Consider the following 14,386-nt stretch of genomic DNA (forward strand, 5'->3'; position numbering starts at 1 on the left):
TTAAAAGTTGTCACTTGTAAAGTTGTAAACTGATACAGACCAATCCAAACATTTAAACTGTATTTCATCCAGCAGCTCACACAGAGGCAAAAATCACTCCCAACTGTTGTGCAGGACACATGCTCGACAGCATGACAGAATTACTGCGTTTTGAAAACCAACAAACTCGCCCATTAAAACAAAGCCAGCTATCGTTTGTTGTTGTCATAAAACGGAGCCTTCCCTTGCATGATGGCCCGGTCGGGTTCAAAGCTGGGCAGACAAGATGATGAGTGTCTGTGAAAGAGAGGATCTATGTTTTCATACATCGTTGGACGGCTCCGGGCGTGTGTGTGTACATTGACACGCACCGAAACACTGAACCACAGCTCAGCACAAGTGTAACCCCCACTGACAGGCCCATTCATTTGGTCCACTTTTATTTGAAGCTCGTCAAACTGCAAAAAGTAGAGGCCCTCATCATAAACAACAAGCTCAACAAACCACACCAGAACAAACCCAGATCTAAACTGGCTCGGTCAGGGGAAAAATGCTGTGCTGCTTTTCAAGCGCAACCCAAAAACCCATCCCCAGAAGCCTTTTGAGATGTTAGAAACAAACCCCAGAGATTACTCAAAATGTTGGAAACATCTCACTGATACTGTACAGAGTGTAAGATTTTATATAAAAAACAAAACAAAAACAAAAAAACTGTCCTTTTGAATGACTCCCAGACATAAATGATATTAGAGTAATTAGTATTTTCCCTCTGAGTTTTCCCCCTTGGAATCTTTTATGTGGAGGCTGCAGTAGGTTTGAATTAGTGGCCAGGCTTTATTGGGTGGCATGTCAAATGTGAAAAGAGGAGGCTGAAATGGCAAGACATTAAAAGAATTCAGCGACACATGCAAGGATAGATGGAAAACAGTCTTAAAAGAAAAAAACAAGTTTGCTTTGAATATTTGCACATTCATTCCCAGTTGAAAGGATTTTTTTTCTCTCCGTATTTGTGTTTGACTTGAGGGATAGTTATAAGTAAAGATGACGTAGCGAGGTATTGAGAGAAGGAAAGAGGAGTGAATGTGTGATGGGGTCATGCTGATTATCAGAGGTGGAGGAAGAAAAGCAGAAGAAGTGAAGTGTGCATTAAGACGGTGGTTAGCGATTCATGCTGTATCAGAGCGACCAGAAAGCCAAAGAGCTAAGGCCCAGGGCCTGTAAACTCTTGAAAACCCACGCCCCAAACGAGGTGCCAAGCCACAAGAAGCATTTGCGTCAACTGGGAATAGAGAGAAAAAAGGGACGGGGCCTTTCTAATTATAGAGTCTGGAAACGGAAGCACAGGGTGATTAGGAGTTGAGGCGCTGCGGTCTGTTTATCTGGGAGCTTCCTCTCGCTCTCGAACCCTCTCTCCCTAACACTCCACTCTTTATTTTTTTTCGTCCTCCTCTCTATGTTATGGTCAGGCCACGCCCACCCAGTGGCTGGAGAGTCTGGCCCCTGGGATTTCTGACAGATGAAACTTGGCCACTCTGGCCTTTCTGTTCTGCTGATGGTTGAGTCTGGGCTCCAAAAGAGTAACAGCTCAGAAAGGCTGGAGAGCTGCAGCGGCGGAGGACTGGGGGTTTTGTGGCCTTGTTGAAATACAGAGGCCCTCACCGTGAGGCGTCAGTCGGTTAGCCCGCGGGAAGGCCAAATTAAAAAGGAGCTGAGCCGCTCGGCGGGTGAAAAGAGAGGGTTTCGGGGAAAACCAGAGGCTGGCTGGAGCAGGGTTTGACACATCCTATTTATAACACCTCGTCCCAGAGGTTACAGTGTTATTTACGATGTTTTAGTACCAAAATCGCTGGCACGCGTACTTAGACATGCGCGAAACTGGAAGGGATGACCTCTAATTTGCCATGTGTGCAAGACATGCGCCTGTATGGGACATGAGGGAAGTGATATAATCGTTTCCATAAATATACGCTTTTGCTTTCTGTCTCTTTTTTAACCAAAAATCTTTTTTTTCTTTTGTTTTGCTGCAGGCTTTACTGTCCCATCTCTGACCACCCAAACAGAAAACATCTGCTCAGTCCCATTAATATGGCAAGGATGTTTCATTTACAAAGTGGTTGGGCTAGCTTTATTCTTGACAAAGGCTGATGGAATACCGGAGTCGGAGAGCAAAAGAGAGAGAGAGAGAGAATAAGGGAAAAGCAAAGAAGGAAATGGAGAGAGTAACATAAAGGGCAGTGATTTCCCTGCTTGGCAACACTGAAGGCCACAACAAAATAGTCCACTTTTTAATTAACAACACTAGGCTCCAAAAAAGCTTTGAAAATCAGGAAAATCTCAAATTATAACCATGTGGAAGACATAAGGCTTACATGATGTAGTACTTGGGGGACTCAGATAGCTTTACTGTTACCAGCATGCATAAACTTCAGAGCAAATGAGCCCAGCACACAAATGAAAGACTATCCATGGTAGGACCAGTACTTGTCTTCAGGGCTGCCAATATGGACAGGAGTCTTTGTTTGTGTGTATACTTACACATATGCTGAGCACATACAACACAGATTCACCCTGCATATTGTATATGAAACTACCTGAAGTGTTAGTGTTACCATGGGGTCTTTGACCACCCATTCAAAATCATTTATCTACTGGTTTTAAACCAACTGACATCACCACCGCTACATCAGCCAATCAATCTACCAATAGCTCGTGCTGTGTTTAACCCTTTTATTTTTTAAAGGTCTTGATGATCTGTTCAATTTATTCAAGAAACCATCCTTTGCAAACTTGGCCTTGGATCCCCCTAAAATATTCCAATGGTTTCATTGCCAAAGTAATAGATTAATAGGTGTGTGTTCTCAGTGCAATTGTGGCTATGGTGCTAATTGAAGGAAGGAGGAAAACGCCCTACTAATCCTCTCACCACCAATTCACCACGCTAATTTATGAGCAGTTTTATTTCCCTTGGGCAGCAAAGAAGACCTCATGGTAAGTCAGACGCTAACAAGCCAAAGTCAACCCCCTCTTATATAACGGAGACAGCAGTGTGATTATTACAAATTATAACCCAAGCTTGTATTTTCCAGCTGAGAATTTATTTAGAGTCTTAGTTTGAATGTGTTATTATCTTTAAGGTTTTAAAATTAGAGTTACTTTTTCAAGTAATGATACAGTTCGTAAGCTTTTCTTAACAAGTATCTGACTAAGATCCTTGTTTAAGGCAGGGTGAGGGTTAGTCAATCAAAGTGACAAAGATACTGGAGTTCTTTTACATCTTTTACATGAGTGCTACTTTTGAGCTCCATCAAAATATTTGTCTGTTAAATGACAAAAACCATGGTATCCACTCAGCAAAAGACCAGAAACAAGAAACATCACTGTAACAAAGGAGGCAGTATCTGATAAGCTAAACCCTACATAGTTTGGTATGTTGATATCTATCCTGATGTAGACAAAATAAATTGGAAGAGTCACATTGGAAGAGTTTCCTTAAAACGTTGCCACCATTGACCCTGCAGAGGTTAAAGCCTGACCAAGCTGCAGTGAAGGTGGACATTACTGTACAGGTTGAGTGGGTCATACATTTGAACAAACCAAGCCACAATGATCCCTTACGTTGGTTTGTATTGAGAACATTAAGACTTTGAACATAAGAGAAGGAGAACACTAAAGCTCCTGAAAGGAATTTTACTGTTTGAGTCCATTTTGGCGTCTTCTGTGGTCCAAGAGGAACCCCTTTCTCATTTCTGGACTTTGTCCTGTACATGCAGTGGTAGTGTATTTTATTTAATAATCTCCTCCTGGGGCACTGGATAGCCAAGTGGTTATGTTGTGGATCCCATGTACAGAGGTCATAACCCTTCATAGTCTGAGGGGTTTCAAATCTGCCCCCGGCCGTTTGCTGAATGTCGTCCCCCCACTCTCTCCTCTCAACCTTCCCAAAGGTCAAAGGATGACTGTAAGAACTACCACAAAAAAAGGCATTCTGCCACCTTGTTATGTTTTATACATCTACTAAATGACTGAACATTGGAAGAGAGGAAGAAAAAGACACAGAGGGAAGAAGGGCAAAGGGGAATAGGGTGGAGGGGACCAAGGGCTCCAAAGAAAACCACAGGAACAGAGAAGGAGTGAGGGGGAAAGGGCCTTATGGTTCATTTGATGTAGCGTGACTGAAACCAACTGTTGTGTTTTTCTATGCGCCCCATAGGCAGACCACCTGTGAGCACTTAAGATATTAATAGATATGAAAAAGGTGTGTGTTGCTAACTTAGCCATTAGTTTGATATTGCTCTGCTGGAACGCTGAATCTTTTAACGGGGGGGACTTGCCCGCCTTTAAAGTCTCGGCGTAACACACAAGGGGCAGGCACCGTAGCGGTCAAGTTAACAAAGCATGACTATTCTCGAGGCAGAGTTCGGGGCTTGTTCTTTCATCACCTTAAGTGGAAAACACACTACTTAAGTCTGTTTTTATGGAGAATTTACATATTTGCACACTTCCTGATGGAATTGTTTCAAAAGAGGGGGGGGGGCGCTTTATTTTTGTCATATGCCACAGGGCTGTCCACTGGCTAGAACACAGGATGAATGGAATGTTGAGGAAGTTCCTACTTTACCTGAAAGACTTTATCCACCAAATCCACAGCCCCAATTTACTGCCACTAATCCAAATTCCCAGAGAATCCTAATGCTTTTAACTTTGTTTTCTTTCTGTGGCAGTCCAGCCTAACATAAACATGTTCTCACAGCAGCTTACAGGGAACTTTAACACCAGTCCTCTTTTGATGCTCTGTTTAAAAAGCCCCAAAACAAATTGCTCCCGTCTACAGTCTCCTGAAAAAAGAATTTGGGACTGTGATCAGCACTTAATCCCCTTTCAGAGCAAACAGGCAGACAGTGAGGCTGCAGAGGTAAGCTCCTTTTATTTTCACGGTCTCTTTTAGACTTCTCACAGAGCTGTTCGATTCCGTTAACTAATGAAATCCTTCTAAAAATTCACAGCCGCTGGTCATAGGTGAGACATCACAGTGCTTCAATTGTCCATTGATAAGACAGAAAACAGTAAGAAAACTGAAAAGAAGGATGCTTTTGTAAAGACTGAAAGTGACCATCTATTTCTTTTAAGGCTATAGGAGTAAGTTGTCTAAAATTTCAAAAATAATTACAGTCAAGACTGCAAACCTGAGATCTTGACATTATCTGGCAAATGTTCAACAACATGGCCCATCTGGCATGTTAGCTGACAATAAACAAGCAGTTTACAAGCTGCTGCATTGTCATGTGCGCAAACTGTAGCTGGAGGGTCTGCCAGTTAAAGCAGCAACCAGTGCTGTTCTGTTTCTTTGGAAGAGCTAAAAACAAGTATGCCATTGATTTAATGATGTCATCCTTCTTACCTCTAGAGATGAAGATGTTGATCTGTTTATCCCTTTAATCTGATATTTTTGTTCATAGCAAAACATCTTAGCATAAATGGGACAGGTTGCTAAGAATTGTGTTTTATGCAGGAGAATAAGTATCCCTATTCTTAATGCATTGATGACATCCTGACATGATATTGTGTTAAAACACAGGTCTTAAATGACTCCTTAATGTAACGTGTAAATAAAATGAGCAGAGTACAACTTGTGCCATTAAGGCTTTACTATAACGCCACATTCAATTGAAAAAGGCAGCATTTTAAAGTATGCAAGACACCGAATGATCGAAGGGCAGATGGACAAAGTTTTGATGAGTTGGGAAGATTTGCTACCAAACATAACATAATAGTTCCAACAAATTCCTATTTAAAATATGAATGCAATCAGCTGCATGTCATTGATAACAACTTCTACTTCAACAAACTGAGTAATTTTGGTTTGAGTGCCTTACACTGATCGAGTATTTCGGACCAGTGTGCAAAGTCTGATCTTGCAGAACTTGCCACAATGCTTCAACCCATGTTTCCAATGACTTGGGCGATAAAAGCCTCATAACTGCACAGACCCAGCAGTGTTTCTTTAATGATTCATGTCTCATAAGGTTCAAGGGATAGATTTTGTTTCCATGCAACACTTTATTTTGGTGTGTTTATAAAAGGTGAGTGGCTTTGTAGGCCACTCACAGCTTTTACACAAGAAGTATAGTGTGTTTTATAAAATGCAAGCATGTTTTTTTTCTTCTTTTTTTTTCATTGTTTTTAATCAAGAAAATAGTTCAAAATGATGCATAAATCATGACTTTTAGTCAAGGTTGCACATCGCTTTAACCTCCTTCCATGAACTCTGCTGCCAGTACAAACAAACCATGGGAACAAGACACTTAGCAGCTTCCCCACCAAGCCACCCACCTACACACATACCAAAAAGGAGTTACAAATGACCTGTGTGTTACCGCACAGTGTGGGCTGTGAATGACTCCATACTGTTGAGGTGTCTGGAGTGTTGGTGAGTGTTGGGCATAGGGGGAATATTGGGTGAGTCTCTTTGATCCCTGCTTTCCAGAGACCCTGAGTCATGGTTAGCGGCTCGCCCAGTTACTCTCTTTAGCTCTGGCCACGTTACCACTTATCTTTTTGTTTTCCAGATATAATGTATTCTTTCTTTGATATTGTTGTTTTTAAATCATCTTGACTAGGTTTCACTTCAATGTTGTAAATGATCTGCCTTCAATTAGTACTTTTAAAATGTGGCTTTTGGACTGGGTGGATATTCTCTCCTTTTGGCTTAGAGTGCATGTGGTGATGTCTTTATTGAACTTTTGTGAGTGGCAGATATCTCAATCATTTATATGGTTTAGTGGTCTTTATGATAACCAGAGTAAGATGGTCTGGCAGTCCAGGAAGGATGTTTTCCATGTCGCTATTCAAAGCAATAAAGCTGGGAAAAAAATAGGATTAAGCTATTCATGGTTTTAATTCAGAGATAGATTTCCTTGCAAAAACTCAGGAAATCTACAGTATTATAACTTTGCTTTTTCTTGTTTTGGAGATGTTTTGTTGTACTTTAGATGTTTAAAGTAAAAGAATGAAAGAAAACTGAACGTATAACTAGGCTAAGATACACCCATAAGCCCTATCCGGTGCAGAAAAGCCTCTATCTGTAGCACTGCTTGATCATGCCATCTAACTCTCTTTACAAGTTGTTGTGTGAGGTCCATGTGTCTGTTTGTTGGCTATATATCTAATGACAAACATGTCAAACAGGTATTAATAACTGTTAATGAGTGCTATTATACTGCAATATTAGAATTATGAAGTTTTTTTTAATGACTTCAGTGTGCTCTGCAGTCATCATACTGACCTTGTAACTGCAGATCAACCTGTGCATGGATTAGGTATGGGAAAACTTTGATACTCATAAACCAAATGACATCTGAATCCGTTTCAAATCCAAAATGACAAAAAAAAAACAACTAAAGGCCTCCAGTATGAAGTAACTTCTTGTTTTGTACCAAATTGTTGCCAATGAAACAGACAGTGTTCTCTCTCTCTCTCTGTGTGTGTTACAGTAGCTTGGGGTAAAATATGACTGAAGTTTTGTTACTTTCTGATACTATCGTCCTTGAAATAACGTGGAATTAAAGAGAGTCCAAGTATAGAACATTTTCACACCCTTTCTTACCTTACCTAACCTTATGTTACTTCACTACAGAAAAAATTCCAGGAAAGCAATGACTCTTTGGATGGACACTAGTAATTGTTCCATCAATCTTGCCCATATTATTTATACAAAAACAATGAAAGTAAATGTATTTCTTGAAAGTGGATCCAGCTTTTTTTTTACTAGAGATTTTCTGCAGTTGATAAAGCCACCACATTATACCCATTTGCTGTTCCATTCACAATGAATCCAGTATGCATGTTCTAAAGTGTGATGATATTTTATGATAGAATTAGCAGCGCACACAGCTAAAAGTCCTAAACTATGCATTAGACAAACAGTTAGCATGATTGATAAAATTGACTATACTGTAAATAACAGTGTATTTATATATAACAAATGTGAACAGAACAAGTACAGTATTCAGGTTGGAAAGACAACCCAATTTGATCTGCAGTCAAAACAAAAAATAGGCAAGGCAGAGAGCCCTGCAGAGCAGCTGTTGTAAATCACATCACAGCCGACTGTGAGTGCTAATTACTATCTTGGTGTGAAGACACAACTCAATCCATGCTAAATGTGTGGCTATAAATGTGCGGCCAAGTGAAGCTACTTGTGTGTGGGAATTCCCCTCGTGTTCAACATGTGCGTGTGGGTCTAGGGTTTTTCGGCGACGGCCTGGTTTCTTTCACACATCAGTAAGACGGAGAGACGGAGTTATTACACCACCGAGAGCTGCCTTCACAGCACAGCTGCCTCAATGGTCAGGCTCCACGGGCCAGGCTATTCATTAGACCGGCCTGTTACTAAAGCAGGGGTATGGTTTATGGGACAGTTCTGTTTGGGGAGGGATTCAGTCTTGATTCATCTGCCATTACTCCTGCTTTGATGGGGTTATTCAAAACTTCCATATTCAGATCATTTAGATGGCTGCAAAACATGTTAATTCTGATTCTGTGGTAGCCTGCTGAGTTTTACGACACTGAAAAAGGTAGTGTAAGAGATCTTTTACACGCAAGTTGGAAGTGAACCATATCCTCATCCAGTTTAAATCAAACTGATTTGACCGTTTCATAGTCAAAGTACAAGCAGTAAGATGTAAGACTGGTTCAGTGGTTACAACTCAGATTTACAAATACGTCACATGCTAGCCTGAAAAGAACTATTAATGAGCTCATTTGATGTGAAAAGGGTCAAATGCTCAGCAATCTTATTGTATTTAATGTCACTTTTTATAAATGTATGTGTCGCAATCTAACTTTGTAGAACTAAAATCAACATAAAACATATACAATATTATAAATTAATATAGATAAAAAGCATAGAAAGTAGAGTCACTGTCTGCCCTTGTTATTGCCTCTGGAGCTTCCCTGGCTGCATTTGGTCCCAATAAATACCTAGTATTAAAAGTAGGGTATCCTGCATGTTGCCTTAGAAACAAAAAACAGGGAAAACAAAGTCCACATGCTGTTCATCTAATTTCTGTAAATGGTAATTTTACGTTTTAAGTTCATGTGAGCCAAAAGATGTTTGTCTAATGTCACAATTAAAAGTAGTTCAAAAAATTGGTGTGCCCTTTTGCTTTGTACCTGGATTATGAAATAGATCAAGTTACAAGTTTAAAATGTTGCTTAAACATAAACTCAACAATAGCATTTTTATATTTGCTATAATCAAATATCTGAGTAACTGTGTTTAATGAATACTTTTGAAGAATCTCAAGATCATATTTCAGATCATATTGTTGTCACTTTAATTAAGTAAAACATTAACTGAAGTTCTGAGGATAGAACTGTTCTTGCAGCACAGCATGAAAACACTAAGCAGGGCTGCAGAAAAAAAAAAGAGGTTTGAGAGAACAAAGAGCAGACGCTGGTGACTTGTATGGTTGCTGGGTCAATCACTCCATCTAGTGCCAGAGGGAGTCAAAAGTAATGTGCAAGTTGTTGGACAATATCTCTGCCATCAAAACATGAGTGTATTTTGACCTTGGCATCGTACCTAATAATCAAGTCAAGGATCGTTAAGGACGAGTGAAGAGGACGAGACGCGAAAGAAAACAAGCACACACACATTGCAGCTGTTAAAGAGAGCGCTTCGCCACTGCACTTCATCTGCGTCCCTCTAATTACACCACTAGGAATAGATCCACAGATCCACCGAAGCGCTGCACAGCGCCAGCCGCCACACCGAGTACTGGCGGCCACCGGTCCGCCCTCTGTAGAGCGTCCAACACACACAAGCCACTGGGGTAACTTACATAACTCTTCCCAGCCAAGACTTGTGGGCTTTCCAGGCTCTGTTTGAGTCATATCATTGTTTCCTGCTAAGTCTATCTTTCTTGTTTCTGCCATGTTGAGCTTGACCGCTGTGAGGGGAGTCTCAGGAGGGCCGGGGAGGTACAGTAGTGCTGTAAAATGTACTTCCCCCAACTACTTGGAAAGAGTTTATTTAGAGCCAAGCCAATGAACCCGTCAATCAGAATTTGGGTTCTGATCAAATCAAGGAGTCTGTAACTAAAGGACACGCCAGAGCATGCCACTAAGAAAGGAAAACAAAAGAATAAACAATGACGAAAGGAGAAGCTGAAAAAACGTTCTTTGCTTGTTTGAAGATTCATCCTAATCTTATTTCACGCCCTAACTGCAGTGGAAAAAAAGGAGGAAAAACCAGTGTTCTTTGGCTCCTCACTGTTGTAGTTTAAACTTTTATCACCCCTTAAGATTTCGCTCAAGCTAAATGAGTCATGAAGATTAAAGTGTGTTTGGAAGTTTTAAACTGACGGTGGAATAGGTCACAGGGGATCCTTTCAGCGTGCTGACTCTGCAACTACAGTACCAGGACGCTGCCACGTGTACAGCAGTGTGCTTTGTGGAAGTCGAAAATAAAACTTGGATGTCTAAGAGAACAAAGCTTGAAAAAGCCGTGATTGTAAATGGACACATGATCAGACACTTCTTCAGCAAAGTCATTTTTACTAAAGCTGAAAAATGCGGCATCAGTTGCGTTTCAGTCACAACTGATCAACTGATCAATGTTTGATTTTAACAATAATGTATGAAGATTATGTCATTGTGGAGAGTAGGCTGTAGGCTGATGGCCTGATTTTGGATGTCGAAAGTGTTCTGATTTCCATTCGAGTAGTATAGTCCATTATCATGACAGCCGGCACTATCTGAACACACAAGTGTAGAAAGCAAAAGAGGCAGAACACATTGGTCATATTGCAACCCAAGAGCCTAAATAGGTTATATGAATCTGATTTATCAAACTTTAAAAAAAGGCCAAGTACTGCTATCTACTGCTAACTTTCCCTGTTCATCACAGCTTACTTGCTGGGCTGCAGTAACTTGAACAAATGTGTCTGTCTGTTTGTGTGTTAATGTGCTGCGTGTGTAAAATACAAACTGCCCAAGTAGCACTGCAGGGTTTTTTTTTTCTTGCACTAGGATTAGTTATTTAATTTTAATAAGTTTCCTGCTCAAAGACCACTTGTAGAAATCATAGTGTCGTATTTCCTTGACTTACTTGATAGTACTTTTTTGTGCCATTAGCTTTACTGTGTGTTGAGTGTGACTTTCGTTGACATGATAATGGGAGTCGGGGGGATCCAGACAACTCCGTCTTGTCTGGCTTAGTCTGCAATATCATCCCGGCCCTGCTCTGACTGAGCTGCTGAGTTCAGTCATAAGTCGAGGTAAGTGAAGGATTCTTCGGGGGCTTGGAGGTCATGAGGTGAGAGCCATCTCTCAGCAGCTCCTTTATTAACTGCACATGCACACACAACACACACTCACACACATACACAAGCTCTGGAGAAACAGGACCGAGTGTCGCCTGTTCACACTTACAAAGCTTCTACTGTCCCGTTCTTTGTGGGGTGGAGGTCAGAAATGCTAAGAAATCAGGGAAGGAGATGACAGAGTAGAATAATGTGTAAAGAAGTGATTTGAAGATAAGATTTGACAAGTAAATTAACATGATTCTATAAGTGTTTGTTTGTAAAACAGGAGACTATTTAAAAAACATATTCTTCTTTATATTTGACATTTTTTAAATTTGATTGTATATACTGGTAACTGCTTCTCATATTTTATCTAAGTACTTGCTATTTCAGCCTTGTTTTTTCTTTGCACCAAGACGAATTCCTCATTAAGTATGCACTTAATGCACTTAATAAACTCAATAAAACCGATTCTGAGGTTACAGAAAAAAAAAATCCTGGTATTGCTGTGATGAATGCATTTCAAGGCCTATCTTGTTTCTGAAAAGATACTGATCCTGTGGTGTGACGTTGTCTGCCTCTGTGGTATATTTCAAACTCAGATGTAGACTTGTTGGCCTGGTTTGCCTGAACTCGATTTATACAACCTCCAACATGAACCCAAAATGCTGAACATGCTCCGGTCTCTCTTTGCTGTGAAGTAAACAGACAAAAGATCATCCTTAAACTAAATTAATCTTGCAGATCAAGTCTCTGCTATGGGCCATTCACAGCATGTGAAGACGTAGTTCATGAATTACAATGAAGTGAACGTTTCCACCAGTCGTTTGAGGGCAAACAAACAAAAAGCAGTGTAGTCCGTCCTTAATGTTGAAGACGGGCTCAGAGAGACCTGGCGATGATGGAAATAGCTCTGACTGACTGTGGTTTTAATAAGGACGATCACTGGGGTTGTCACTTTAAAAGAGGGAGTAAAAAGGGTGAAGATAGTAAGAAGTATGTCTACATTGTGTGACAGCTATGCAAAGTTTTACTGTGTATATGCATATTCAGCATCCTGAACTCCTTTGAGTGGATAATGGGTGCATCTGTTACCCATTGCCTGTTTGCCTGACCTGCATTTGTTGGTCTAATGCTGTTAATGTCCTGAGGTTGGTGTTAATGCTGGTGTCTGGCTAAACACGTTTGTTGTGCACAAAATGAACACACACACACACACACATCTATGAATATATTTGATGGAGCCGGTTGGTCCAGCTCTGCCTCAGAGATGAGATGAGGTGGCCACATGTGAGCCAAACAAACCACCATGTTACACTTGAATGGAAGCGTGATCTCCCTCCTGCTTTCTGTGTCTTCCAAACTCATCCAGCTCGAGCTCCCTCCTTAAAAAAGTAAATGTGTGTGCGTGCCTGAGTGAGTGTCTGCGAGTGTGTCTTACCACTGGGGTTGAATTGCATGCAGGATATGGGTTTGTCATGAGCTGGGAAGTGAGCCACCACTCCCTCTCCGTCCGAGTCCTCACTCACCAGGACCTGGAGTATATATACAGACACAGAGACACACACACACACACACACACACACACACACACACACACAGCCGCACACACAGCCGCACACACACACACACAAAGACAGAAACTTCAAATCATTTTCTAACAATGAGAACATTGAACCCAGAGCGGGACTTTCCCCTTCTCAAGGATTTCTCTTCACATTTTGGTCTGGTCTGATATCATCCCCACACTCTGTTCTTTGACACCAGCCCACACTTTAAGAGCTTTCTGAATGTGTTATTGCCCTCTTGTGGATACAAAGTAATTAGCATATTACCTGAAGAAGACAAACGCGCGCTCTGTTTAAATCCTCCTCTTTGTTCTGCATCAAAGAAATTATGACTCATCATAATTTGACCTATTTTTTTTCCCCAAAGTACTTGTGTCTGTCCTGAGACCAGTGTGAACAGGGAATGATCCAACAAAAGAGACACGAATATGGACACATTTACTTTTACAATAATGTGGCTTTTCACATGTGGCTTTGCCGATGCCCCATGACAGTGGCTTTTCCCGTAAACAGGCAGAAACTGGCGTCAAATCCATCTTTGGCTCGCTACTTCTAAAAGTCGCCTAAGAAAATGAAATTATAAGTCACTTTACACAACTAAAGGCTGCTCCTAAATCTCTCTATGAAGTCTGTGAAGTCTGTTGTCAAGAGGAAACTAACGAGGGCCTCGCAGAGACCAGGAGCTGGAAGAAAACCCCTTTAGTCAAGAAGAGAGATTAGAAATAAGCCCAGACATGAGGCCACTTTATGTGCGAGAGAGACAGAGGACATATACACAGAGTGAAATTTGGCCCCACTGTTGCATTAATGATGTCAGGAAGGCTGGCTGAGCATTTTAAAAAGGAACTAGTCCAAACAAGGAACAGCCACTAAAAGCTAAAGGGCTCCATCTCAGGCTACAAGCTAGAAAACAAGCATGGGGGGAATAAAAAAGAAAAAAAAGGTGGAGAGCAGAAAGAAAGAAAGAAAGACAGACAGAGAGAGAGAGAGAGAGAGAGAGAGAGAGAGAGAGAGAGAGAGAGAGAGAGAGAGACTGGTGACATGAAGCAGATCACTTCTGTAACAGTGCAGGGAGACAATGTTGTTCTGTGAGAGAATCCTGCTGCTGAAGCCTTTTGAAACACAAGTGTCCTCCAGAGATCCAAGCCCATTACACATGAGAGAGAGAGTGTGTGTGTGTGTGTGTGTGTGTGTGTGTGTGTGTGTGTGTGTGTGTGATATAAGGCTGTTGCACCAAATAAGGAATTTCAAAGACTGGAGGAGAAGGGAGAATCCTGCACTGACACAGGAACTGCATCACTGTCTTTTTCCTAAATCTCCAAAAATCACACCTCCACCCTCATCACTATTCACTCCCTCCTACTTCTCTCTTCTTTTCCCATTTGTGCTCCACTCCTAGCTCCCCCGCCTGGCTGGCCTATAGTGAGTGTTTACAGCCAGTGTACGGTTACAGCGTGTCGGCCGGTGACAGAGTGCAGGCCTGCTTCTGAAGGCTTAGGTCCAGCTTAAAAGACAACACACACTGGCTGCTAA

The 14,386-nt window shown here is 41.2% G+C and overlaps 1 protein-coding gene across 4 annotated transcripts in view; it reads right to left on the reverse strand.

Annotated features, from left to right (window-relative positions):
* The window catches only part of bcas3 (BCAS3 microtubule associated cell migration factor), a 289,933-nt gene that overhangs the window by 233,455 nt on the left and 42,092 nt on the right, over positions 1-14,386 (reverse strand). For all 4 annotated transcript variants that reach the window (XM_079354708.1, XM_079354709.1, XM_079354711.1 and 1 more), the window contains exon 13: positions 12,727-12,820. In XM_079354708.1, coding sequence (XP_079210834.1) covers positions 12,727-12,820 — 94 coding nt within the window. The remainder of the gene's footprint in view (positions 1-12,726; positions 12,821-14,386) is intronic.

The sequence above is a fragment of the Symphodus melops genome (assembly GCF_947650265.1).
Source record: "Symphodus melops genome assembly, chromosome: 10".
Classification (NCBI taxonomy): domain Eukaryota; kingdom Metazoa; phylum Chordata; class Actinopteri; order Labriformes; family Labridae; genus Symphodus; species Symphodus melops.